We start from the raw sequence: 27,987 nt of genomic DNA, 5'->3' as shown, positions 1-27,987 counted from the left end.
TGGAATTGTTTTCTTTTACATGTGTTTTATTATTTGCATAAATTTCTTAAATTTAGCCAGAAATTGGCCACAATTAATACATTATTGGACACGTATCGATTTGCTGTTTTTAATGCCTCCCTATAAACCACCTAAATGGTCATTACGTAAACAATTACATACACTACTAATTGGTTTTTGGATAACGGCTTTGGGTAAGTTCTGAAAAAACACGTAATACATGTTTAACAGAAAAAATTCTCTTACACCAATAAACACCTTTATCTCAACAAATATTTTCAATTTGTTAGTATTTTGACTAATTAAAGACAATTTTTCATTTTATTTTTGGGCATGCATGTGCGTGTCTTCCTTATTCTTTGTATAAATATAGTGGAACATTGTTTATTTTATGCTTCCGGTTATTATAATTTCCGTATGCGTCGTATACACTGCCATCCCGATGAAGAAAAATACTCTTTCAAGGACTATATACAGCTGGATATATTCACAGATATTTTTACATATTTTCCCTACAATATATTTGTGGCTGTTTATGCATTTGTATTGAATATCAATTTATTTTTTCATTGATTTTTATTTTTACTAAAACTATAACTTTTTCATGGAAGACACTTTTCTACTTTTAGCACTAAATGTTGGCAAAAATTACTCAAAGCACGCAAAAAATGTTCACGTTAGTAGGGAAACTTAAACAAAACTTTAAGAGAAGTAAATTTTTTTGTGAAAAGAATTAATTTATTTTTGCTTGTGGTTGAGATACGAATTTCTGTTTGTGTTCAATTACTATTAAGGAAAGTCTTATGTCTTTATCATTAAATTCAAAAACCTCTTTTTAATAAATTTTTTGCACAAGACTGTCGACTTCGGCAATACTTTATAGTATTTTGTTGAACAGAACTAGAACAGAACTAGAACAGAACTAGAACAGAACTAGAACAGAACTAGAACAAAACTAGAACAGAACTAGAACAGAACTAGAACAGAACTAGAACAGAACTAGAATAAAACTAGAACAGAACTAGAACAGAACTAGAACAGAACTAGAACAGAACTAGAACAGAACTAGAACAGAACTAGAAACAGAACTAGAACAGAACTAGAACAGAACTAGAACAGAACTAGAACAGAACTAGAACAGAACTAGAACAGAACTAGAACAGAACTAGAACAGAACTAGAACAGAACTAGACAGAACTAGAACAGAACTAGAACAGAACTAGAACAGAACTAGAACAGAACTAGAACAGAACTAGAACAGAACTAGAACAGAACTAGAACAGAACTAGAACAGAACTAGAACAGAACTAGAACAGAACTAGAACAGAACTAGAACAGAACTAGAACAGAACTAGAACAGAACTAGAACAGAACTAGAACAGAACTAGAACAGAACTAGAACAGAACTAGAAACTATACAGAACTAGAACAGAACTAGAACATAACTAGAACAGAACTAGAACAGAACTAGAACAGAACTAGAACAGAACTAGAACAGAACTAGAAACAGAACCTAGAACAGAACTAGAACAGAACTAGAACAGAACTAGAACAGAACTAGAACAGAACTATAACGGAACTAGAACTGAACTAGAACAGACTAGAACAGAACTAGAACAGAACTAGAACAGAACTAGAAACGAACTAGAACCTGAACTAGAACTGAACTAGAACTGAACTAGAACTGAACTAGAACTGAACTAGAACTGAACTAGAACTGAACTAGAACTGAACTAGAACTGAACTAGAACTGAACTAGAACTGAACTAGAACTGAACTAGAACTGAACTAGAACTGAACTAGAACTGAACTAGAACTGAACTAGAACTAACTAGAACTGAACTAGAACTGAACTAGAACTGAACTAGAACTGAACTAGAACTGAACTAGAACTGAACTAGAACTGAACTAGAACTAGAACTGAACTAGAACTGAACTAGAACTGAACTAGAACTGAACTAGAACTGAACTAGAACTGAACTAGAACTAGAACAGAACTAGAACATAACTAGAACAGAACTAGAACAGAACTAGAACAGAACTAGAACAGAACTAGAACAGAACTAGAACAGAACTAGAACAGAACTAGAACAGAACTAGAACAGAACTAGAACAGAACTAGAACAGAACTAGAACAGAACTAGAACAGAACTAGAACAGAACTAGAACAGAACTAGAACAGAACTAGAACAGAACTAGAACAGAACTAGAACAGAACTAGAACAGAACTAGAACAGAACTAGAACATAACAGTACTGGAACAGAACTAGAACAGAACTAGAACATAACAGTACTGGAACAGAACTAGAACAGAACTAGAATTAAAAGACTGTAGATTTTGTACAATATTTCGATATGTGCGTTAATATAGATGTAAATTCGTTTATTGCTTTCGTTTAACACGATACATACTAAACACAAATTCACCTAAAACTGCAGTTTTTCTTTAAATTTTTCCCCACATTTCAAGTTTTTAAGCAGTACTTTTACGTTTTTGTGGAATTTTTTGGATTTTTTCATAATGTGCATAAGTTTGGGACTGGCAACACGTTTTCAACAATTTAATACTCGTATAGAAGTTTTGGCGGGTTGTGTAAGTTATCATTCATTCAAAAGAAAATACAATATGAAAAAAAAAAACTTTTTTAATTTGAATTTATTTTACAAATAAAGATTTTAACACATGTTAGTTACATAATATTTACATATAACTGTATATTTATTTTTTGCCATTAGTATGTACCAGATGCTGTTTGGTATAAAATACGTCGTGAACACATCATATTGTGTGAATTCATGGAAAAAGTTAATGATCAAGTATCAACAATTGTGTTTCTATCATCACTTAACAACATGTATTTCATTTGTAATAATTTATTAAATATATTTACGTGAGTATTCAGCAGATTTATTGAATGTAATTTTTAAACATATGTACATATGTTTTATCTATGTTTCTTTATTTTTAGAAAACTTCGTTATCTGATTAACTATGTTTACTTTTGGTATTCCTTGATATTTCTTTTAAGTCGTACCATTTGTGTTTTTATGTTTGCTTCGAAGATTCATGATGCCTCAGTGTTACCTTTGCAGACTTTATATCTGGTTCCCAGTGGCTGTTGGACCGAAGAGGTCCAACGTTTTAGAGCACAAATTTTAAATGAATTTATCGGTTTGACAGGCAAACGATTTTATGGAATGACTCGAAAGAATTTATTTGGGGTGAGTTTTTTGTTTTAATATGAGAGAAATACTTCTTAAAACAAATAGAACATGGAGATTTGCAATTAGAATATCGAAAAATGCCCCAAAAGACTAAGAGAATTCGTTCTTAACAGCATACATCTTATTAGAACTTTACCAAAGTATTTAGAAGTATCCTCTCTTTGGATTTCCTTATTTATTATAAATAAATTTTATAATTTATATATTTTAAAAATCTTAAATATTCATTGTTTTTTCCAGATGATGGCTACCATTATAACTTATGAATTTATGCTTTTGCAGTTAGATAATAAAAATAAAGAAAATTCTTTACCCGATTTATGTACTTAAATAAAGATAAAATGTGGATTTATTAATTCTATTATTCTTTAGATAAAGGATTTTTGAAAATTAACAGCATTAGATTAAATGATTAATATAATATGGAAAACTAATCGAGAATTACCATTCAATTCAAAACAGATCGAACGAACAATATTCTCTAGAATTAATCAAGCGATCACTAATGTATGGAAAACTAATCGATCGATCCATCTTATAGAAATAGTATAGAGTAGTGTACGATTCTATAGAAAACTAATCGATCGATACCATTCTACAGAAAATATATCGAACGATCACTATTCTATAGAAAATTTATCGAGCAATCACTATTGTGTAGAAAACCAATCAATAGATTTTCTATTCTATAGAACTGATCAAGAGATCATTATTCTATAGAAAATGGATCGAGCGATCACTATTTATTTATAGAAAATTGTTCGAACAAGCATTATTCCTTAGAAAACTGATCAAACTATCACTAGTCTATAGAACTGATCACTACTTTTTAAAAGACAAATCAATTGATCTATTCTATAGAACTGATCGAGCAATCATTATTCTACAGAAAACTGATCGACCGATTAATATCACATAGAAAATTGATCACTATTAAATCGAAAACTAGAACCATAGAAAACTAATTGAAAAATCACTATTCTATAGAAAACCAATCAATAAATATATTCCATAGAACTGATTGAGTGAACATTATTCTATAGAAAATTGCTCGAACCATCATTATTCCATTCAAAACTGAACTAGTCCTTTCTATAAAACTGACCAAGCGCTCACTATTCTACAGAAAACTAGTCCACTGTTCCATATAAAATTTATCACTATTCTGTAAAAAATTGATCGTGCGATCACTTTTCAATGGAAAACTAGCAGAGCTATCACTTTTCTATAGAAAACTTATCCAGAAATCAATATTCTAAAAAAATAGATTACAATTCTATAGAATACAAATCAAGCTATTACTTTTATATAGAAAACTTATCGAACTTATTCATTGATAACTATTCTATAGAAAACTGATCAAGAGATCTCTATTATATAGAGCTAATAAAGAGATAATTTTTCTATAGAAAACTGATTGAGCTGTAACTATTACATAGAAAATTGATCGAACGAACCCTATTCTATAGAAAATTGATCGAACAAACACTATTCCAAAGCAAATTGATCAAACCATCACTATTCTATAGAAAACAGATAGAGAAATACCTATGCGATAGGAAATTTATCGATACATCTATTTTATAAAACTGATCAAGAGATCATTATTCTATAGAAAATTGATCGAGCGATCACTATTATATTGAAAATTTATCGAACAAGCAATATTCTATAGCAAACTGACTACTATTCTTTAAAGGACCAATCAATTGATCTATTTTATTGAACTGATCGTGCAATCATTATTCTATAGAAAACTGATCTAGCGATTAACTCTTAAATCTTATTAACAGATCTATTCCATTTAAATCATCGAGAAATCATTATCACTTTTCTATACAAAACGGAACTGGCGATCACTTCTCCTTAAAATATCCTATCAATTGGTATTTATCAAACTTATCCAGAAAACTTATCAAGCGATCACTATTCTACAGAAAACTAGATCATTGTTCCATAGAAAATTGATCAATATTCTATATAAAACTGATCGTACTATCACCTTTGAATAGAAAACTAGCAGAGAAATCAATATTCTAAAGAAAATAGATCACAATTCTATAGACAGATCAAGCTATCACTTTTATATAGAAAACTAATTGATCATTGATCACTAATCTATAGAACAGTGATTGAGCGATAACTATTCTATAGAAATATATTCGAATCTATAGAAATCTATTCGAACTATCTCTGTTCTATAGAACAATTATAGAGCGATTACTTCTCCAAAGGAAACTGATCGATAGATCATTTTAGAATTGAATTCTGATAAAAATATCAGTAGAACACTGCTCGAGCAATCACTATTCTTTAATCGAGCGATCACTTTCTAATTAAAAATTAATCGAACGACTACAATACCGTTCAAAAACGAGGGAACGATCAGTATTTTAGAGCAAAAAGGTCGAGCTATCACTATTCCATAGAAATATGATCAAGCTAACTCTGTTATAGAAGTACATACTATCATATGATTAGGTTATTGAGGCAGTCGACTTATGACCGACTCAGTTGGGTCTTAATGGTCCCGTTGTATGTGATTACTATTCTATAGAAAAGTGTATGAGCGGTCACCTCTGTATACATATACCACTGATACCTGCGATTCTAGTCTAATAAATCACATTTATTAGACTTTAACTGAATGCCACGTACAAAAAATTAATAGAAATTTAAACATTAAGTTGTGATATAAATGACATTTACAATAAAACACGGTATTTCAATGTCAATGTCCTTCTGGACATGATGTACACTACTCATACAAAAATAATGACACTTTACTCTACCACTCTCCTTTTACTTGACTATTCTAAACAATAACAAACTAAACAGGTAATCAAAATAAGAAACGAAATAAAAAATCAAAACAAAACTGAAATACTACTCTAACTAACCCACCCTTAAAAACACCTAACCAATGAACCCACTCAGCACGTGATACAGGTTCAAAACATTAAACCACCACTAATGCTGGTAATGTGTTTTACCGACACTAGACCGGTACAAACTTTTACATGCACAAACCCTCCCGGCTAGTAAGTTAACACTTGTGTTTTGAGTGAAACGGTAGTCAAGGTAACATGGTAAAGGCACTCAAGGATCTAAGGAATAAAGAAAAAAAGTATACTTTTCATTTTCATTATTCATTGCCGTCAAGAATATTTACCATGTCATATTGGTAGAAATAAATTATTAAATAAAACAGAAAAAAAATAATTATATTTTTCCAAACATGGATTTACCCGATGTGGTGTCTTTAAGAAAATTTAAAGATTTTTCTAAACAACAGAAAGAGGAACTTTACGAGACCTTATTGGAACTTTCAGAGGCCATAGAAGAATTACCTAAGAAATCAATACGTAAGACTTTGGAATTGACATTGGCGGTTTTGGAATACAAAGGTGAACAGGTTAAGGACTTGGAAGAGCAATTAGAAACTAAAGATAAGGACAGTTTGGGTAAGTTACAAAAGTTATGTATTTTTTTAGTCTAAATTCTTGTTTTAATAGAATCCCAACATGATCGTTTAATGGATGAAAATGAAAAATTAAAACGCATGGTAGCCAATTTGGAGGATGACAAAATTGAGTTAAAGCATAAAACCAAAGAGGTGATGATTCATTTCTTTGTTCATTTCCGCAGTTTTATTAAAATAGCAAATTTTATTTATTTCTTTACTAGTTAACTGAGGAAATTTTTTCTTTACAAAAACGTTTACGTGATGCTGCCAATGCTGATGTCAGCGATAAGGATTCTTCCGATCCCTTATCCGAATTAGATAACAAGAAGCTTTGCTGCGCAATATAAACACCAAAAATAAACATATTAAACGTTTGCTCAGAGAAATCGAGGTGGGCAGTGATTTTAAGAAAGTCTAGTTCAGTTTAGTTCAGTTCTAGTTCAGTTCTAGTTCAGTTCTAGTTCAGTTTCTAGTTCAGTTCTAGTTCAGTTCTAGTTCAGTTCTAGTCAGTTCTAGTTCATTCTAGTTCAGTTCTAGTTCAGTTCTAGTTCAGTTCTAGTTCAGTTCTAGTCAGTTCTAGTTCAGTTCTAGTTCAGTTCTAGTTCAGTTCTAGTTCAGTTCTAGTTCAGTTCTAGTTCAGTTCTAGTTCAGTTCTAGTTCAGTTCTAGTTCAGTTCTAGTTCAGTTCAGTTCTAGTTCAGTTCTAGTTCAGTCTAGTTCAGTTCTAGTTCAGTTCTAGTTCAGTTCTAGTTCAGTTCTAGTTCAGTTCTAGTTCAGTTCTAGTTCAGTTCTAGTTCAGTTCTAGTTCAGTTCTAGTTCAGTTCTAGTTCAGTTCTAGTTCAGTTCTAGTTCAGTTCTAGTTCAGTTCTAGTTCAGTTCTAGTTCAGTTCTAGTTCAGTTCTAGTTCAGTTCTAGTTCAGTTCTAGTTCAGTTCTAGTTCAGTTCTAGTTCAGTTCTAGTTCAGTTCTAGTTCAGTTCTAGTTCAGTTCTAGTTCAGTTCTAGTTCAGTTCTAGTTCAGTTCTAGTTCAGTTCTAGTTCAGTTCTAGTTCAGTTCTAGTTCAGTTCTAGTTCAGTTCTAGTTCAGTTCTAGTTCAGTTCTAGTTCAGTTCTAGTTCAGTTTTCTAGTTCAGTTCTAGTTCAGTTCTAGTTCAGTTCTAGTTCAGTTCTAGTTCAGTTCTAGTTCAGTTCTAGTTCAGTTCTAGTTCAGTTCTAGTTCAGTTCTAGTTCAGTTCTAGTTCAGTTCTAGTTCAGTTCTAGTTCAGTTCTAGTTCAGTTCTAGTTCAGTTCTAGTTCAGTTCTAGTTCAGTTCTAGTTCAGTTCTAGTTCAGTTCTAGTTCAGTTCTAGTTCAGTTCTAGTTCAGTTCTAGTTCAGTTCTAGTTCAGTTCTAGTTCAGTTCTAGTTCAGTTCTAGTTCAGTTCTAGTTCAGTTCTAGTTCAGTTCTAGTTCAGTTCTAGTTCAGTTCTAGTTCAGTTCTAGTTCAGTTCTAGTTCAGTTCTAGTTCAGTTCTAGTTCAGTTCTAGTTCAGTTCTAGTTCAGTTCTAGTTCAGTTCTAGTTCAGTTCTAGTTCAGTTCTAGTTCAGTTCTAGTTCAGTTCTAGTTCAGTTCTAGTTCAGTTCTAGTTCAGTTCTAGTTCAGTCTAGTTCAGTTCTAGTTCAGTTCTAGTTCAGTTCTAGTTCAGTTCTAGTTCAGTTCCTAGTTCAAGTTCTTAGTTCAGTTCTAGTTCAGTTCTAGTTCAGTTCTAGTTCAGTTCTAGTTCAGTTCTAGTTCAGTTCTAGTTCAGTTCTAGTCAGTTCTAGTTCAGTCTAGTTTCAGTTCTAGTTCAGTTCTAAGTTCAGTTCTAGTTCAGTTCTAGTTCAGTTCTAGTTCAGTTTAGTTCAGTTCTAGTTCAGTTCTAGTTCAGTTCTAGTTCAGTTCTAGTTCAGTTCTAGTTCAGTTCTAGTTCAGTTCTAGTTTCAGTTCTAGTTCAGTTCTAGTTCAGTTCTAGTTCAGTCCTAGTTCAGTTCTAGTTCAGTTCTAGTTCATGTCTAGTTCAGTTTCTAGTTCAGTTCTGTTCAGTTCTAGTTCAGTTCTAGTTCAGTTCTAGTTCAGTTCTAGTTCAGTTCTAGTTCAGTTCTAGTTTCAGTTCTAGTTCATTCTAGGTCTAGTTCAGTTCTAGTTCAGTTCTAGTTCAGTTCTAGTTCAGTTCTAGTTCAGTTCTAGTTCAGTTCTAGTTCAGTTCTAGTTCAGTTCTAGTTCAGTTCTAGTTCAGTTCTAGTTCAGTTCTAGTTCAGTTCTAGTTCAGTTCTAGTTCAGTTCTAGTTCAGTTCTAGTTCAGTTCTAGTTCAGTTCTAGTTCAGTTCTAGTTCAGTTCTAGTTCAGTTCTAGTTCAGTTCTAGTTCAGTTCTAGTTCAGTTCTAGTTCAGTTCTAGTTCTAGTTCAGTTCTAGTTCAGTTCTAGTTCAGTTCTAGTGCAGTTCTAGTTCGGTTCTAATTATCTCAAACATTCTAATCTATCTTTTTTAAAGTCTCTACAAAATCAAAATATCGAGCAATCAAAAACCATATTAACATTGGAAAATGACTTGAAACACAGTAAAGATACGCTATTGAAACTTAAAGCCGATATAACTCTATTGGAAAGTGAGAAAAAGGCACATAAAGAGTCAATGGAAGATCTGAATATAGAAATAAAACGTTTGGAAGGCAATATTACATATCTGGAAGATGAACGTGAAAAAAGTGAGAACGATTTAAAAGATTTTATAGAAAAGCTAGAGAAAAAGGCTTTATCGTGGAAGAAAATGTTAGAGGAAAAGGATAAACAATTAAAGAAATACAAAAGTAAAAAAGAAATCGTACCAGATGAATACAGTCAAAAGGAAGAAACAGAAACCAAAGAAGAAAGTGAGCCTTCAGAAGAGCAGGAAGAGATAAGCAAACTAATGCATGTAAGTGAGAATGTTTAGAAACTGAGAACTATTTATAAAAAATTTTTCTTCAAAAAGTCTTTAGAATCACGTGACAAGCTTATAGAACAGTTGGAGGGTAAAATAAAAATGATGGCCGAGGAAATGATTGCCTCCACAAAACTTATGAATAAGCTAAGTGCCGAAAAGGAGGAGGAACGTAATCCCCGCAAACCAAGACAGTGCTGCAAGTCAGTGGAGTTAGCTTTAAAAGCCAGCAATGAAAAATGCCATGAACTTTCGGAAATGTTGCAAAAAGCCGAAGAGGAAAGTTGCCTTAAGGCCAAACAAGCTATGGAAGCAGCAAAAGCCTTAACAGCTTATCAAAAAGGAGAAGATGGTTTAATGTCTGCCTTGAGAAAATGTTCTTCATTAGAGAATAAATTACAGTCCAGAGATAAACAAATCAGAGCTTTGGTCATGGAATTGAACTCCATGCATGAAATAGCGCAGGAGAATACTTTATTAAGGAAACGATTAAATATACCAGAAGATGTGGTAATAACGGCGAAAAACTTACAAGCCAAAGAGCGAAGTAAAGAGAAAATGATCGAGAAATTGACTTTGAAGTTAAGGGCCTCAGAAGAAATGCGATTGCAATTGAAGTTGGAAAAAACGGATTTAAGGTAGGAGTTTGATTAACAGCTATTGATATAAAATGTTGGTAATAACTTTCTATAATTTTAGAAAACAACTTTTGCAATTACAACAAAATACAAAAGCGTCTTTGTCAGACGAGATAGAAGAGGAAGCCAGCGAAGTTAGTAAGACCCCTATAAAAACTTCCAAAAAGTCTCCTAAGGTTAAAACTGAGCAGCATTTAACAAGTTCTCCTGTTAAAGAAGTTGGTGAAGTGGAAGATTCTTCTAATTCAAGAGAAACCTCTTTATTGGTAACTGTCTGTAGCCAATGTCAGGGTAATGTAAGAGTAGAACTACAAGATTCAAATGATCATGATTTACAAGCAAAATATCAAGATATATTACAAGAAAATGAAATTCTAAGGCAGGGAATGTTGGAAATTCTGGAGAAATTAAGAGAATATGATGGTAAGTTAACTAAAATAATGAAACCATGATATTTATTTAATGCTTTCAATTGATATAATAGATTGTTCAGATAATATTACCATTGACAATGTAATGCTTACGAGATTAATTCAGGCCTTAAAAAGTTCCAATTCACCCTTTGATACTCCCAAACGAATAAGAGAACAATTGGCCTTAATAAAGTCACGAGAAAAAGCTTTAGAAGAGCTTTTGCTTAAACAACAACCTCAGCAAGAGGAGAGAGACATGGCAGCAGAAGAACTAAATTCCATAGAGAGTATGCGTGAAGATGGTGAGATAAGAGACATAGAAGATCCAGCTTTACCAATGCCCGAATATTTGGATACTTCCACTAGACCTACTACGCCCAATAAAAGTATAAATATACCCAATATAGCAGAGGAAGAGGGTACTAACGAAACACAAACTCAACCAGAGCCTGAAATGACTTTGCCCGAAAAACGTCAACTGCAAAACGAATTGGAGGAACTTAAAATCTTTAAGAAATACTATGAGGAACTGAAGCTGCATATGAATGCCAATGAAAGGGAAATTATGCAAACTTATGCCCAGCTAACCGAACAGATTGTCACACAAGAACAAGAGCTAATGAGAGAACGCAGAAGTTACGCTTATATGAGAGAAGACTTTGATCAAAATCTATCAGCCTTAAATCAATTGGAAATAGAGAATATTAAAACCCAAGCCCAGCTAAAGAAAGAATTATTGGAAAGTCAAGAGGAAGTTGAAAAACTTAAACAAGATTTACAAAATCACAAAAATCTCTATGCCTACACAACGGAAGACTATAAAAGCTTGCAGCAAGCTCTCAATGAAAATCAAATGAAACTGGCTTTACTTACAGAAGAGCTTTTGTCGGGCAAGCAGGATGTTAGCATGAAAATTCCCGAGCTTTGTATGGATTATGGTATAATAAGAGAAGATTTACAATTGGATTTTATCACACAGCAAGAGTATGAAGAGCAAAAGCAAATGGTGAAAGAGTTTGAGGCACAACGATTGGAAATGCTAAGAAAAAATACTCAATTGGAGTCTCTATTGGAAATAGCACAAGAACAAATATTATCACAGCAAAGGCTACTCAATGATATCACCGATAATCATGTTAATTTAAGACATCTAGTAGCCGATTTACAAAGTTCTACGGAAGAGAAATTATTAATGGCTAAAATGCAAAGAGATTTAGATGCAGGTAAAGTTTAAATTTTTCTCTATAAAATTGATATTTAACGTTAATAAAACTTTTAGCCAAACTAGAGCTTAATCATATAAGAAATGAACGGGATTCGCTAAAGCTACAGTTTGAGAGTGCAGAACAGGATTTGATTAGTCGGAACCATATGATAGAGGATTTAAACAAAAGCTTCCAAATAGAACGCCAAAATAATAATGTTAAAATCAGGTATGTAAATGAATTTAATCTAATATTAGTAATATTTTTATAAAATCTTTTTTTTTAATACAGATTTCTACAAAAATCCTTATGTTGTTTAAAAGAGAAATATGCCAAATTTACACCCTTGGTCTTCCTAACTAATTTTGTTTATGCCTATCAAAACTTCCTAAAGAAAAACACTCATTTAAATGACGATAAAATAAATCAAACTGAATTATTAAATGGCTATATAGAGGAAGTTATTAAGGCTGCTTTAAAGGAATATAGTTTAGAAATGGAAGATAATCAGAAAGTCATAAAGGTAAGCTTACTCTCTAAAACTGTCTTAAACTTTCAAACAAAACATATGTTTTTAAATCATTTAAAAGCTGGTGAAAACAGAAACCCAATGCAAACTTTACGAAGATCAGTTGAAACAATATGAAAAGAAATGTTCCGATTTGGAGAAAGATTTACACGATATAAAACTAAAAATGGCTACTGAAACCGAACATTGGCATACTATAGAGGCATTATTTGGTACAGACAAGGCTGCGGAAAAGTCCGATAATGAACCTGAAAATAATGGAAAGCAGATAGAGCAATTAACCAAGGAAATTGGCTGTAATACTGATACTATTCCCATACCAGCTGAACGGAAGTTATCAGCCAGTAAATCACGTAGGACTTCTAAGGAATTTGTAGATAAAAACATGTCTCCCATACCATCTCCCAAAAAGAGAAATCTACAAGAAAATTCAACACAAACGGAAAAGGAATATGAAGAAATAAATGATATTTCCAAAACAGAAGCGCGCCCGGAAATTGAGCATAAAGATAATTCCTTGGAATCGCAGATTAAGGAAACTAATCGAGGGACTTGTAAAGAAACATCTGAGGCGGAAATCCAAACTGGTGTCGATTTAGTGTCGCAAGATTCTAAAGCTATTCAAACTTTAGAGGAAGAGTGTAAAGCTATTCAAGATTCTAAAGCTATTCAAACTTTAGAGGAAGAGTGTAAAGTAGCTGATGAAAGCGAGAAGATGGTAAAAGAGAGTGAATTGAAAGAAGCTTTAGAAAAGCTGAAGAAAACGGAAGAGAGGTAAGTTTATACATACTTCAATATGGTTTCCATCGTTCGTAAGTGTGGTGGAATTCATAATGACACAATGGACCTAAGTGACAGTACAGATGCTTTGCTCTTGTGTTAATATACAGATGCTTTAGTCTTTACTTAATGTTGTTGCCATTGCCAATTGTGGATCTTAAGAAGTCCAAGTCCACTATTAACATTTTTCACCATTCAATGATAAATCCTCCGAGTTGCCACTGAAGACGGCGGTTTCGTCCGTCAACTGACTGCGAATCCGGGTCATTTCGATCGATGACTGATCTCCTTATGGCGGCCTTTAGAAGGACCAGCCGGAGATTTTCTTCATCGTGCAGATCTGGCTCTTTTAAAGATCTTCTTACGGCGACCTTTAGAACGACCAACAGGAGATTTTCGTGCTTGGTGACTTCGACACCATCGCTTTAGAAGACAAGTCACTTCCAGAGACATTTCCCTTGCTTATCTCCTTCAGAATAACACTAAGAGAGAGAACCGACTGGAATTAAGATCTTAAAGATCTCCCTATGTAAGACCAGCCGGAGATGTACCAGACTTGTTCATCATGCTCGTTGGCTTCGTTGACGATCGGTTTAGAACTTTTCAATTGTTGATTTTTAGAAGTCCAAGGAGTTCTTGTTTTCAGATCTGGCCCTTTTAATGATCTTTTTACGGTGAGTTTTAGAACGACCAGCCGGAGATTTTCTTTATCATGCTTGGTGACTTCAAAACCATCGCTTTAGAAAACTGGTCACTTCCGGATACATTTCCCTTCTTATCTTCTTAAGGAGTCTACTAAGAGAGCCGACTGGAATTAAGCCAGCTCTCCTTTGGTATGACTGCCAATGATCAGTACTGATCATCTTGATCTTTAGAAGTCCAAGGAGATCTTCTTTTACAGTTGACAACTTTCAAGCCCCTTAACCCAGTCTGCACCATTGAAGTATATATTCTTCGTATTGTCACTGATGACGATATTTCGTCAACGCTGTCATTACTAATCCTCTCTTACGAATCATTTCGATAAATTTCTTCACTTTCCTATTTGATGAAGAGAACTGATAATACTCAGATCTCCTTAAGGAGACCTTTAGGAGAACTAGCTGAAGATGTACCAGTCTTCTCGATTGTGCTAGTTGATGTCCATACTATCGGTTTAGAAGGCTGATCACGGCCTATTCCATTACTGATTTCCTTGTTAAGACCGGCTTTAATTTAGAATGACTGCCAAAGATCGGTATAGATCCTATGCGAAACATTCAGACCTATTGACTTTGACACCATTAGTTTAGAAGGTTGGTTACTGGACTATTACTGATCTCTTTGTGAAGGCTACTATAAGAAATGGCTGGAAATAAGTCACCTAAACTCTTGTAGGATTGGATTTGGAAAACGGTATGACTACCAAGACTCTACACTACAACCTTTAAGCCACAATATAGATCTCCTATAAATATAAAAATTTATTAACGTATTTATAATTTTTTCCTTCAGTCTCATACAAGCTGAGCAACAAATAGAGGTATTACAACAAGAATTAAAAACAAAACCAAAAACACCGCCAACTCCAGAGCAACAGGAAAAGCCCTCAAACTCTCCAGAACAACACGCCCAACCTTCCAGTTTACAAACAGATGTAATAGAGGTAAATCCAACAATTTTCTTTAACCTTTAATCACTTTTAATAACTCTAAAATTGTTTAAAAAATTCCTCCACAGAAAACTATTTTATCCTTCCATACGCTCCTAACCGAAAAGGATAAGTCCATAGGAAAAATGCAAAATATTTTACAAACCGAAAGAGAACAAAATCATTTGAATGTGAACAAATTAAATACAGAAATTGAGGGTTTAAAGAGCACTATTGTAAATCTAAATTTCAATATCAAAACAAAAGATATAGAAATATTAGAACTTAAAACTAAAATGGAAACTCTTAGTGTCAGACGTAATTCCAATGAGAAATTGGAATTGGCAGCTAGAGGTGAGGAAAATGTGGATAATAGTTTAAATGAGATGACCGATGAAAAAATCGAAGAAATGTTTGAAGAGAATACAGTTAAGGCAACAACGGCTGGTGAAAGAGATACCTCGGCACCAGAGAAACATGAAGTGGAACATAATAGGGAAATACCCGAGAATTTGTCAAAACAATTAAAGGAACTTAAAGAAAAGGCCAGTTATTGGGAGAGTTCCTTTAAGCTAAAGGAGGAAGAGATACAAATACTTAAGGAAAAGTAAGTAGTTAGATTCTAAACTAAACAGAGACACAGATTTGGGATGCACTTAATTAACGTAAACTTTTTGTTTAGAATCAAATACCTACAAGATCGGGAGAAATCCACTAGCATTAACCACAATCCGGAAATGGAACAATTGCGCTCTTTAATAGAAGAGAAAGATAAACATATAAATGAGTTAATGGATACCTTAAATAACTTCCATGTACGTTACTTATACATTACATAGATATTTCATACTAATATTCCTCTTTCTCCTTAGGATGACCAACAACGTTATATCAATGATTCCTCAAATTATTCAGCCGATCAAATAGCCAAATTGGCCAATGATCTAACACGCACCGAGGCCACTAATAAAATCTATCAAACACAAGTTGAAGCTTTACGCAAACAACTAAACAATCTAACACAACGTGAAAAACAAGCCAGAGATTTAAATCAATCCTTGCGCAATCAATTAATAAAACGTCCAGTGGTCTCCATTAAAACCGAGCTAAATGCTCGAGTTAAAAGTGAAAATCTCCAAAGGAGAGTACAACAATTGGAGCTGGATTTGGAAGATGCCAAAGCAGAGATACAAAGGCAAAAGGTTATTATAGAAAGCAAGAGAGCACGTAGTGCCAATGAAGTAGGTTTATGGGAGAAACAAAAGCGATGGCAACAGAATGCGGAAAAATTTAAAAGCAAACTAGAAGAAACCGAAACTTTGTTAGAGAAAACTCGCAGTCTTTTACAATCTGCCCGCAACACCATTAATCGTTTGGAAAAAGATAAACAAATTCTAGAGGCAAAATTGGGTAGAATAACTCAGCACAATGTTCAACATTCCATGAAATGCTGCCGCACTCCCTCCTGTCCTAATTTACATCATCAAACATCTAGTATGGGTAGTGGTAACGGTGGTAAATATACCCCCTCCGAAAGTCCTGAAACATATACAGGAGCCAGCAGTGAGTGTAGTTCGCCGGGACGTAGCTCCTTACCACCGCACTGCAGTAAAGCTCATTTTAATCATGTTGCTTTACAAAATCCCCATAATGACATCATTGAGGCTTTAAAGGCACGCATTGAAATGCAACAGCGTAAGATAATGGCTTTAGAGTTGGAGGGCAAGGGCAGCAATGCTTTAACTACCGAAATGGAAAAATTACAGGAAAAACTATCTTCCGTAGAAGCTCAAAATATACGTTTAGAAGCGAAAAATCTTCAGCTACAATTGGATAATGATCTGCTAAGGCAGGGAGATGGTACGGAACGTTTACAGAAACGTATTAAACATTTGGAAGAGTGAGTAGAAAGTTGATAGAAGATGTGTTTTTTATTTTGATTTTTAAAAAGAGTTAAAAGTTTAAAAATTTTGAGGAAAATCGATATTTTGCCAGAATTTCAAAATTTTACAAAAATTTCAAAATTTTACTAGAATTTTAAAATTTCACTAAAATTTTGAACAGACTAGAAATTTGTCTACAATATTGAAGTTTCACTATAATTTAAAAATTTTAACAAAATTTTAAAATTTCACCAGAATTGAAAAATTTCAAAAATTCAAGTTAAATTTTATTTTAACTTGAATTCTAGTAAATTTTGATGTTCAAAATTTCATTAGAATTTTCATATTTCACCAGAAAATAGAAATTTTTCTAAAATTTCGAAATTTCACTAAAATTTTGAAATTATTCTAAAATTTCGAAATATTAATAGAATATCAGTGGAATTGTCACCAAGTCTTCGAAACTTCACTAGATTATCGAAATTTTACTGCAAAATCACAATAATTTAGAAATTTCAATAAAATTTTCAAATTTCACCACAATTTTAAAGTTTCACTAAAAAATCGAAATTTCAAGTAAATTAGTAGAAATTTAACATTTCAACAGAAATTCAAAATTTCACTAGAATTTTCAATTTGAAATTTCAATAAAATTTTTCAATAAAACTAGAATTTCAAAATTTTTTCACCAGAAATTTGAAATGTCACAAGAATTTCGAAAATATAAATTTTTCTATAATATTGAAATTTCACTCGATTTCATATTCTAAAATTTCGAAATTTCATTAGAAATTCGAAATTTCACTAGAAATTCAAAATTCCACCATAAAATCAAAATTTTTCTAAAAATTCAAAATTTCACTAGAATTTCAATATTTCACTAGAAATTTTAAATTTCAGTAGCAAAAATCTAAATTTTGATAGAAATTCGAATTCGCAAATTCACTAGAAAATATCACTAGAAATTTTTTTACACTTAAATTTCAAACTTTGACCAGAAAATATACATTTTTTTTTTTTTTTTTTTTTGAAATTCGAAATTTCACTAGAATTATTATAAATTCGAAATTTCATTAGATTCTACTAAAATGTTCATTTTAGACCAGAAGTTATTCAAAAATTTCGAAATTTAACCAGAAATTCGAAATTTCACTAGAATTTCCAAATTTCTAGCAAATACTTTAGGATTTTGAAATTTCACTAGAATTACGATATTTCACTAAAAATTCGAATTTTCACGAGAAATTCAAAATTTCTCTAGAATTTCGAAATTTTTTCGAAAAAAATCTAAATCTAAATTTGAATAAAAATTAAAATTTTCACTAGGAAATTTAATAGAAATTCCAAATTTCAAGATTTCACTAAAATTTGTATTTCAGTCTAGAAAATATTCTTAAATTTCGAAATTTCCTTTGAATAACAATATTTCTCTAGGAATTGGAATTTTCACCAGAAATTCGAAATTTCACTAGAATTGGAAAATTTTTAGAAATCTCTGTAGAATTTTGAAATGTCACTAGAATTTTGTTATTTCACTAGAAATACGAATTTTTATTAAAAATTTTACATTTCACTAGAATTTCGAAATTTTTAAAAAATCTAAACTGTAATAAAAACTAAATTTTTCACTAGAAATTCTCTAGAAAATATCACTGGAAATTTGAAATTTTCCAATAGTTTCAAAATTTTTGGATTTTTTAATTGAATTTTACACTTAAAATTCTAACCCAGTTTTAGGCGACACATCGAAGTTCGAAATTTCATTAGAATTTTATTATGATTATTTTGAAGATGTTTCTATTCAAGTTTCTAAAATCAATCTAATTTTAAAAATTTTAACCAATATTCGATTGAAGTCATATTTCTTGATAAAATAAGCTGCTTCTGCAGGCGGTGTACGCTATTTTAACGGCATATGAAAACATTATCGAAATCATTTTCAGTTATTTATAAAGAAAACTCCACTTACCTAAAAATAATAAAAACATTCAACACAATTAATAACAAATACAAAGACTATAAAGTTTAAACTATAAATACCTTTAATATAATCAAATAATCTTCCTTTGCAGCTATATAATTGCTTTAAAAGAAGAAAGAGCCTCGGCAGAAGCACGCAAAGAATTATGCAAATGTAGTGGTATAAAACTAAACACCCAAATAGGTCAACCGGCAGAAACTACAATATTATCATTGAGAAATTTGGTGGAAAAATTAAAAGCTGAAAATAAATATTTAAAAGATGGTAGACGGTCATGTGAATCAAGAGTAAGTTATATTATTGTTAAATAGAAAATATACCTTTTCATAACACTATTTTATAACAGGCTTCCACAGAGACTACTACTACCAACGACACCGCTCGCTTACAACAAATGTATACGGATTCTTTAGAGAAAATTTCCACTTTACAATCAGAATTAAAACTACAAACAAAATGTCCTCATTGCGAGAATAAAGGTAGAATGTTGAGTATGGATACACAAACACAAGATGAATTGAAATATGTTAAAGAACAATTGATAAAGAAATCACAATTATTGCAAAAAGCTAAAGTTTTATTAACACGTGCCGCCGCCAAAGAAAAGGTGCTAAAAGAACAATTAGCAATGTGGAAACGTAAATGTTCGGAATTGCAGAATGTGCCAGTGATTGATGAGATAAGTGAATAGTTTGGTGCATGTGTACGATGAGATGATGATGAATTTTTTTTATAAGTTTTTCTTTTTATTTTTGCTTTACTGTTGTATATTTTTTTTTATTTTTTACTTTATGTTGGTTTAAATTGTTTTATTTTTTGTGGTTTGCTATTGTTTTAGTTTTTTTGCGTTTTTTTTAATGAATTTAATTCATTTCGACTTCATTGGCATTGTATTTTAACTGTAGTGTTACAGTATTTGGTGTTGTCTGATCGGTTACAATAATTTGTTGACCATCTTTGAGTCCTAATTCACCCAAAGATTGTGTCAAATTGCCGCGTGTACGTTCTTCAATACTTTTAACCGTGGACATGTACAAAGTTTTATTTTTACCCTCGATAATTGTTGTAATGCCTGAAATAAAATTAAAAAAATAATAATTTAAACAAGTTGTTTACTTTGAAAATTTTTATCATATTGGAAATAAATATCGGAAAACTAATTTCCAATTAGAAGAAGCTTCTTATTAGTCTCATAGCCTCTACTTTTAATTGTTTGTCAAAATAAGTATTTAAATGTACACTTACCCGGTTGTTTCATTTGATATTTAGGACTTTCACACAGCATTTTAATTAAATCCTCCAAAGTTGTGGTATTGGGATCTTCAATATTCACTATCTGAAGACCATTGCTACAAGCCAAACAATTTTCAGACTTTTCGGCAGCATAAGTATACGTATAGATACCATCAATATCATTAAAATTTAAATAATTAGACATGCTATCATAACAGCTAGTGGCCAATTTAAAAACTTCCGTGGCACAAGCAGCAGCAATAACGGCATTTGTACTAGCCACTGCGGGTATTATATGTTTTAAAACACCCTGCACCAGACGATACGTAATGCCAGAAATATTAAATTGACTGGCTCTTTCACTGGCCCGCTCATAGACCCAGGCCACATGTTGGGGATCATCACCATCCAAGGCAGAATTAAAGGGATTTTCCTTATCCCATTGTATAATTTTCACATATTCTATACAATGTTCGGGTAGACGTGGGGTATTGGCTATGGTGCACAAAGGATAGGTAATTTGTGGTGGATATAGATCCAAGGTACATTCGATGCAAGCCGTAAAACCCGGTAATATAACACGGGCATTACCCTTAAAGCCTTCAGTGCCACCATCAATCATGGGTATTATGGAGGAAGGATCTACAGAACCATCCTCTTCATTATAGCTAAGCATGGATAACAGCATGCCGTTAATCCAACGACGCGCCACTATAGAATCCAAACCACACACTATAATATGGAATTGCTGATAGAATGATTCATCAAAATCTTGGATTTTACAGAAGTGAGGTGTAACACGACACGTAGGCACACGATTATTAATAAATTTAGCGGCACACTCAGCCTTGGAGGAACCTATATCACTGCGACGAAATAAAAATTGACGATTTAAATTCGATAAGTCGATGGTGTCCATATCGATGACATGCAAATCACCAAAACCCATTAAGGCTAAATCCTTTAAAAGCTCACAGCCCAAGCCACCAGCACCTGTAATATTTAAAGTAACATTTACTTATTAATGTTTAGTTGGTGTATAAATTAATTCTTGTTACCAATTACTAAAATTTTGCAAGTAGTTTGCAAAAATTCTAAATTTTCGGGTGAGGGAGTAAAATCCGATTTACAAAAAGGTCCTGCCCTTTCCAAAATATGACGCAAACTATGCCATCTTTTGCTAGTTAAAGAATTGGCTGCAACCGTTGCCATTGTTTTGCTTGTAAAATTATAAATATTACTAATTGTTTTGAAATGGGAAACAAAATAGTAAATTTGCACAGAAAAAAAAATTGCCGGCTTTTCGAAAAATGATTGCACTCAACAGCTGTTAGGGATGCCATATTGGTTGGAGAGAAAATATTTGATATATATGAAAGTTGTTTGCGGTGAAAATCAATTACACTTAGATAATATGATAGGATTCTATTAATAAATTTTCAAACTATAGATTTTATGTAGAAAAATTCGGATAGACGGATTAGACACAACAAAAACGATTTAGAAAAAATCAAAAAAATTTTATTAAAAAGATTACAAAAGTCAACCCTTTAAAAATTGTTAAACGAAATGAAAAACTAATAATTCAAAAATTACAAAAAGTCGTATTTTCGTCTATACAGTTTTTAAGAATCGCAACTTTATAATTTTAAAAATTTTCGTTGTTTTGATTTTTAATAATGTATCTAAATCTCAACTTTTTCTGACTTGTTTAAAATTGTTTCGACTTCTACCGACTTAAGGCCCAAATAGACTACACAAGCGGCTTGACAAACATACTTTTTTTCATTCTCACACACACTACACAAACATTGCTCGTACAAACACCGATTTTTTCACGTTTTTGTGGACTTGCAAAGATACAGATGTCAATTTTTCTTAGAAATGTAAATTTAAAAAAATGATTATTCATGAATATAAACCATACAAACGGTTTGACAAAAAATCAATATCTTTGTGTAAAAATGATTTTTGTACAAACACGAAACACCCTCATACACTACACAATAGGCTTGCACAAACGTACAATGTTTGTTTGTCAAGCCACTTGTGTAGTCTATTTGGCCCTTTATTTGTGTATTTAGAAAATCGACTTTTTTAGATTATAGTCTAACCCCCTTATTCACAAACAACATTTTCATTTTATAAAAGGTTTATAAAACGAAATGTCCATACAAAATCTAATTTATAATCCGTTTATAAAATAAACATTTTCTTTGTGAATAACTTATATATAAGTTCAATATCCTAAAATATACGATTGCTTAAAAGTCATTTTGTAAAATCTTAATTTTTTATACATAATTCCTTTAAATCTTTTTAAAATTCTGGCAACATACATTTTCGGAACTTTTCACACAGCTGTTTTTGACATTTGCAATTTTGTAGAATTACCATTACCATAAAAACGGCTTGTGGCAACTTTATTCAATCATATTTGAAACATGTGGCAATAACACAGTATTTGCACGGACAAAAAACAATCGTAAACAGAAAACAAAACTGATTTAACTTCATATTTTTCTTTCTTTACACACGGAAATAATAAATCTAATCTAATGAATAATTGAGATATGTGATTGATAACAAACAATATCTATTAGATTTGTCGTATAACAACATATGTAGTGCTAAAAAGTATATATTTTTTTTACTTTTCATTTGGTATTCAGACGGTCGCGTGATAAAAATTTTTGTGCTACATTAAAATCAAAAAAAGCTGTATAAACAAAGCAACAAAATTATAAATAAAAGTGAAAAAAGAAAGTTAAATGAAATAATTTAGTAATTATTTAAGAAAAAAGAGTAATCAAGTCTATGCAATTTATGAAAAACAAGAAAATAATATAATGCACACGAAAATAATTTGAAGGTCGCTTTTTAGTTTGTGTTTTTTTCTTTTGCTTGTAAATAAAACTACTCTCTTTTGTCCAGACTTTGTTGTTGTTGTTGCGGTTCTCTTTTATACTGCAATAAGAAAAGTACTTGATTTATTGTTGTTATTATATTATTATTGCAAAGAAGGTGTTGGGCGATGGTGGTAAGTAAAAAATAAACAAAAACAACAAGAATTTAATAAATAATTACAATATTGTACAGTAATTGTGTTTTTTTGACATTTTAAAGATAGATAAATATTTAATGTACTTTTTTTGAACAATATTGATAAGATTAATAAATTATGTACCTATTTATCTTTAATAACTAGTTTTACTTTTTAAATACCTACATTGCTTAATAAAAATAAAACTTTTTCAATTATTTTTCAGTTAAAATGTATAGCTATTTAAAAGAAAGAAATTAATGTACAATAATACAATTATTAGAATATTAAAATAAACCAGCCAAGCAATGGGTCGTTATGAGTATGAAAAACTCACACTATTACCTTTAAGTTCAAACAGTTCCAATTCAACCATTAATCCCTCATCGGCATCTTCATCATCGGCCGATGGTGATGATAATAGTGATCATGAACATGAAGATTCTGCCGTTGAATTCAAACAGAATAACACAAAGCAATTTCGCAAAAAAATAGCCGGTGCCATACGTACAACTTCAGCTACTTTAACAGCGAATAATCGACGTAAGCTGCACATAAATCGTGGGTTGGGAAAACGCCTAACACGCCTATTATTGTGTGCTTTTATGATTCCCATGCTGTTATTTTTAACATTTTATAGTACTATATTCTCGGGTGCCTCATCAAGACATTGTAAGTATTTTATTTTTTTGATTTCTTTTCTTTGTATATTTCTCATCATTTCTTTTATACTCTACACCTTTGTGAGAAGTTTGTCATTCCTTTTGTAATTTCTCAGTTTGCAATTTTTCGACACTATAAAGCTATGTCCGTCTGTATGTTTGTTGAAATCATTTTCTCAAGACCCCGGGATCATTATCCTATAAATACATCTACGGTAAGCGAGATTTCGTTTCAAACTCGTGAAAATATTATTTTTTTATTATGATATTGCTATATTTATTAATTTTGATATCGTGATAAAATTCTACAAGAATATGTTTTATATATGTATGTATATACAAATCGTTCTATAAAAATTTTATGTGATTAGCCCATAATCGGTCATAGTTCCCATATAAAGACCTCTTCTATAAATCACTTAATCATAAATAACTCATAAATAAATTATTTTTATTTATAAATAAGTATTTTTATAAATGATTTTGCAATACTTTTTCTAGCCTTTAGTATTTATAAAATGTAAAATCTTATAAATACGACGTGTTAATAAAAAACTAGCTTTTAGTTGAAGGGTGTGTAAGATTGAGTATAACCGAATATAGCACTCTGACTTGTTTAAAACTAAATTTGTGTTTATACATTGCATGTAGTGGATTTTGGTTGATTGTTTTTTACATTGTTGTTTTGTAAAATAATTGTTGCTCCTTTGTTTTGCTAATACATATATATTCTTTCTTTTGTGGTTTTTTGTTTTCTTCTTACAGATCCCTTGTCCGATTGGGATTTTAGTGTGTCACTTAATATTAGTGATTATGTTTTGCCATTAAATGATACGACATTATTGGAACCGCGTCATAAATGTCATGAGAAAATGTTCATATTAATTGTTGTGTGTTCGGGTTTAAATAATTTTGTTGCAAGGTATGTAAAAATATGTTTTATATGTACATATGTATTAATGTAAAAATTAAAATCTTTGTGGGAATTATAAATATAAAATTGTATAAAATAAATTTATCTCAAGTTAGTTATTAGTCATAATTAGGGTTTTTATTAATAGAATTCCCAGGACAAGTTTTTCCGGTATTTGAAATAATATTTATTAAACATTTTGGAATTTTTTTTCTTAAAAGAATTTCAGATATTTTTTAATTTTTATTAAGTTTTTTAACTGTTCAATTTTCCCTCTTTGTTAGTTAGATAGATAGAAAGATAGATAGATAGATAGATAGATAGATAGATAGATAGATAGATAGATAGATAGATAGATAGATAGATAGATAGATAGATAGATAGATAGATAGATAGATAGATAGATAGATAGATAGATAGATAGATAGATAGATAGATAGCTCGCTCGATCGATAGATAATAGAGTAGATAGATAGATCGCTAGATAGATCCTAGATAGATAGATGATAATCATCGATAATAGAGAGATATAGATAGATAGATGCTAGATAGCATCGATAATAGATAGTTAGATCGACTCGCTATCTAGATAGATACGCTAGATGACTATATAGTTATTTCGTTAGTCACGTACTACCAAAACACATTTTCGAGAGCATTTACCAAATTCCATTAAAAATTCCTTACTTTTTTAAATCCATTACTTTTAACTTTCTAATCATATAAACTCCACAACTTCCTCATTCTCTCTCACTCTTTTTCAGACAAACTTACGAGAAACATGGGGCAATACTAAGGCATTCATTACAGTATGTTTGTAGAAATTGCACTCGCATTTACGCGACAAAATATTTGCAACCAAAACGCCCAACGCATTGAAATTATTTCAAGAATTTTTCAAATTAAATGGCAATGTGAGTGAGCTAATTCTACAAAAGTATTACACTATACATACTTATATGTTAATATATTTACTCTAATGTATTTAACTTAGTTTGAAAACAACTTTGTTGTATTTGCTTTTTTATTTAATGTTTATTTTATAATTTTGCTCTAGTTGTTTGTGTTTTTCTTACTTTACAGTTTGTCATTAACACTTTCTATTGTTTATTTATTTGTGTTTAGCAAACGACAGCAATTCCACCAGCCACAATGCCAGTAAGAATATTATTTTTATTGGGTCATACAAAAATTGACACGGCTGGCGGTATGGGCGGCAGCGGGGGTGATAATGAAACTCACATACGTCTTCAACAAGAAGCCGAACAATATGATGATATAATACAGGAAAATTTTTTAGATACTTACAATAATTTAACCATCAAATCGGTCATGGCTTTAAAATGGATAACGCGCAACAAATGTTTTGAAAAGGCTGTCTTCTTTATGAAATGTGACGATGATACGTTCGTTAATGTACCCAATCTGTTGCAATTTCTATTGGGTGGCACCGTTCCACTGTACAATGAAACTTTAGATTACTATGATAGTCGTACGTATCAGACTTTGTCTGCCATAAATCGTTTAAATGCCACCACCAATTATATGGTGGGTTATATGTTCTGTAAAGCTCCCGTTTTGGCAAATGTCAAGAGTAAATGGTATATGCCTTATTATATGTACACTAAAGATTATTATCCCACTTATTTATCGGGTTCTGGCTATCTAATGTCCATGGATGTGGTACCACGCCTTTACGAAGCTTCCTTAAATACTAGTTTAGTATATTTGGAAGATGTTTATGTTACCGGCATGTGTGCCGAAAAGGCTAATATACAAAGACATCATCATCCTTTATTTAACTATGGGCGTTATAAGCACTCGTGTACATTGAAAGGTATGATAACTCTACATAAACTCACCAACGATGACATGTATGCTGCTTATAATTTTGTAACAAATGTTACATATCATTGTCCGCCACCAGGTAAATATTTTAAACGTATACGTTTACGTCGATTAAGTGGCTGTGGTTAAGATTTAGTAATTATATTTATATGGTAAGTCCTCTTAGGCATAAAGACACACTTTTTTAAGGGGAGTGTTTAAGATTATGAAATTTGTTTAAATTGTTTTTTTATTGGTAATTTTTGTTAATTAGCACAAATTTATAGATAACTAAAAGTTAAATTGTAGATAGCTCAAATTGTATTGTAAGCAGTATTTCTTGTTTTAAGTTTTTTAATCTAAAAATTGTTTACATTATTCTAAGAATTCTTATTTCGAAATAAAATTAGTTTTTGTAAGATTTAGATGGATTACTTTTCGAATTAAAGGGAAAATCAGTCACCTCCAAAATGCACACTTTTCACTTAGAAGTGAAATGTTTTATCAGCAAAAGATTGTTTTGAATTTTCACCCAGTGACCAGAGTATACTATCCTAAAAGATTTCTTTGTGCTGAATCCAATTCTGATCTCTCTGTTAGGTTCTCAAGATGTATCCACATGAAAATTTTCGGATTTAGGACAATATGTGAAATTTTTAGTGAAAAATCTGGGGTTTTAATGAAATATAAATTTTTTGCAAAAATGGGTCTTTTAAAGTCCTATTTTTTACAAAAATTATATTTTGTGTTACATTTTTAGTGAAAATTAAGATTTTAAGTGAAAAGTGTAAAACTGAAAAGTCGGTTTTTTTGTAAAAAAAAAATAGATTTTTAGTCAATAAGTGAATTTTAATTGAAAAGTGATCAGATTTTGTACAAAAATTTATATTTTTAGTGAAAAATTTAGTTTTTAAACAAATTTGGATTTCAATAAAAAATCGGATTGTTCACAAAAACTTAATTTTTAGTGAATAATTGAAGTTACCTTAAAAATTCGTATTTGAATAAAAAATATCACTTTTGGTCAAAATTTTTAGTTAAATATCAGATTTTTAATGAATTAAACTTTGGTATTTTTAGATAAAATATGTGATATTTTGCGTAAATTGAGAGATTTTAAGTGAAATTTAAAATGTTTATTAAAATATTCAGATTTTTAATGAAAAAGTCAGAATTAAGTGATATATCCATCCATTTAAATGTAAAAATTGAGATTTATATTGAAATTTTAGAAATTTATTAAAAATTCTGATATACATATCAAATTATAGTTTATAGTCTGGATTATAGTTTAGTATATAGTCAGGACTAAAGTCTAGTCTATAGCCTTGTATATTGTCTAGTCTATAGCCTTGTATATTGTCTAGTCTATAGCCTTGTATATTGTCTAGTCTATAGCCTTGTATATTGTCTAGTCTATAGTCTAGTCTATAGTCCAGTCTATAGTCCAGTCTATAGTCTAGTCTATAGTCTAGTCTATAGTCTAGCCTATAGTCTAGTCTATAGTCTAGCCTATAATCTAGTCTATAGTCTAGTCTATAGTCTAGTCTATAGTCTAGTCTATAGTCTAGTCTATAGTCTAGTCTATAGTCTAGTCTATAGTCTAGTCTATAGTCTAGTCTATAG

General features: G+C 31.2%; 4 protein-coding genes across 5 annotated transcripts; 3 read left to right on the top strand and 1 right to left on the bottom strand.

The window, feature by feature from the left end:
• Nucleotides 1–43: 43 nt before the first annotated feature.
• Nucleotides 44–3,555, top strand: LOC119609105 (gustatory receptor for sugar taste 61a; the record flags this gene model as incomplete). The annotated part of the gene is made up of 6 exons (XM_037963801.1): nt 44–194; nt 374–543; nt 2,471–2,593; nt 2,737–2,891; nt 2,970–3,222; nt 3,466–3,555. Coding segments are annotated over 6 exons (942 nt in total), but the record flags the coding sequence as incomplete, so codon positions are not given.
• A 2,908-nt stretch (nt 3,556–6,463) lies between these two features.
• On the top strand, nt 6,464–19,408 carry LOC119609104 (centrosomal protein cep290). The gene is given in 17 exon segments (XM_037963800.1): nt 6,464–6,689; nt 6,741–6,841; nt 6,913–7,009; nt 7,012–7,082; nt 9,196–9,618; nt 9,676–10,262; nt 10,324–10,685; nt 10,747–11,898; nt 11,955–12,108; nt 12,172–12,403; nt 12,471–13,183; nt 14,684–14,834; nt 14,909–15,426; nt 15,502–15,634; nt 15,692–16,719; nt 18,775–18,970; nt 19,030–19,408. Coding segments are annotated over 17 exon segments (6,489 nt in total). The 3' UTR covers nt 19,375–19,408.
• On the bottom strand, nt 18,434–21,240 carry LOC119609110 (nedd8-activating enzyme E1 catalytic subunit). 2 transcript variants are annotated; one of them, XM_037963805.1, is made up of 5 exons: nt 20,975–21,240; nt 19,929–20,909; nt 19,004–19,755; nt 18,743–18,923; nt 18,434–18,671 (listed from the first exon to the last, which is right to left on the bottom strand). In XM_037963805.1, exons 1-3 carry the CDS (start codon nt 21,126–21,128, stop codon nt 19,547–19,549), a joined length of 1,344 nt encoding a protein of 447 aa, XP_037819733.1. In that variant the 5' UTR covers nt 21,129–21,240; the 3' UTR covers nt 18,434–18,671; nt 18,743–18,923; nt 19,004–19,546. The 2 variants fall into 2 exon arrangements, with proteins under 2 accessions (XP_037819733.1, XP_037819735.1); XM_037963807.1 differs by having other exon boundaries at nt 18,434–18,602.
• A 1,119-nt stretch (nt 21,241–22,359) lies between these two features.
• On the top strand, nt 22,360–27,675 carry LOC119609115 (lactosylceramide 1,3-N-acetyl-beta-D-glucosaminyltransferase-like). Its single transcript, XM_037963812.1, has 6 exons — nt 22,360–22,956; nt 23,186–23,631; nt 24,387–24,543; nt 25,299–25,320; nt 25,356–25,448; nt 25,660–27,675. Exons 2-6 carry the CDS (start codon nt 23,268–23,270, stop codon nt 26,509–26,511), a joined length of 1,488 nt encoding a protein of 495 aa, XP_037819740.1. The 5' UTR covers nt 22,360–22,956; nt 23,186–23,267; the 3' UTR covers nt 26,512–27,675.
• Nucleotides 27,676–27,987: the final 312 nt, after the last annotated feature.

The sequence above is a fragment of the Lucilia sericata genome, unplaced genomic scaffold (assembly GCF_015586225.1).
Source record: "Lucilia sericata isolate MDLA Ls3-8-SP2 unplaced genomic scaffold, ASM1558622v1 Contig000929F_arrow, whole genome shotgun sequence".
Classification (NCBI taxonomy): domain Eukaryota; kingdom Metazoa; phylum Arthropoda; class Insecta; order Diptera; family Calliphoridae; genus Lucilia; species Lucilia sericata.
Note: the sequence above shows the minus strand (reverse complement) of the source record. Positions and strands in the feature narration are given on the sequence as shown.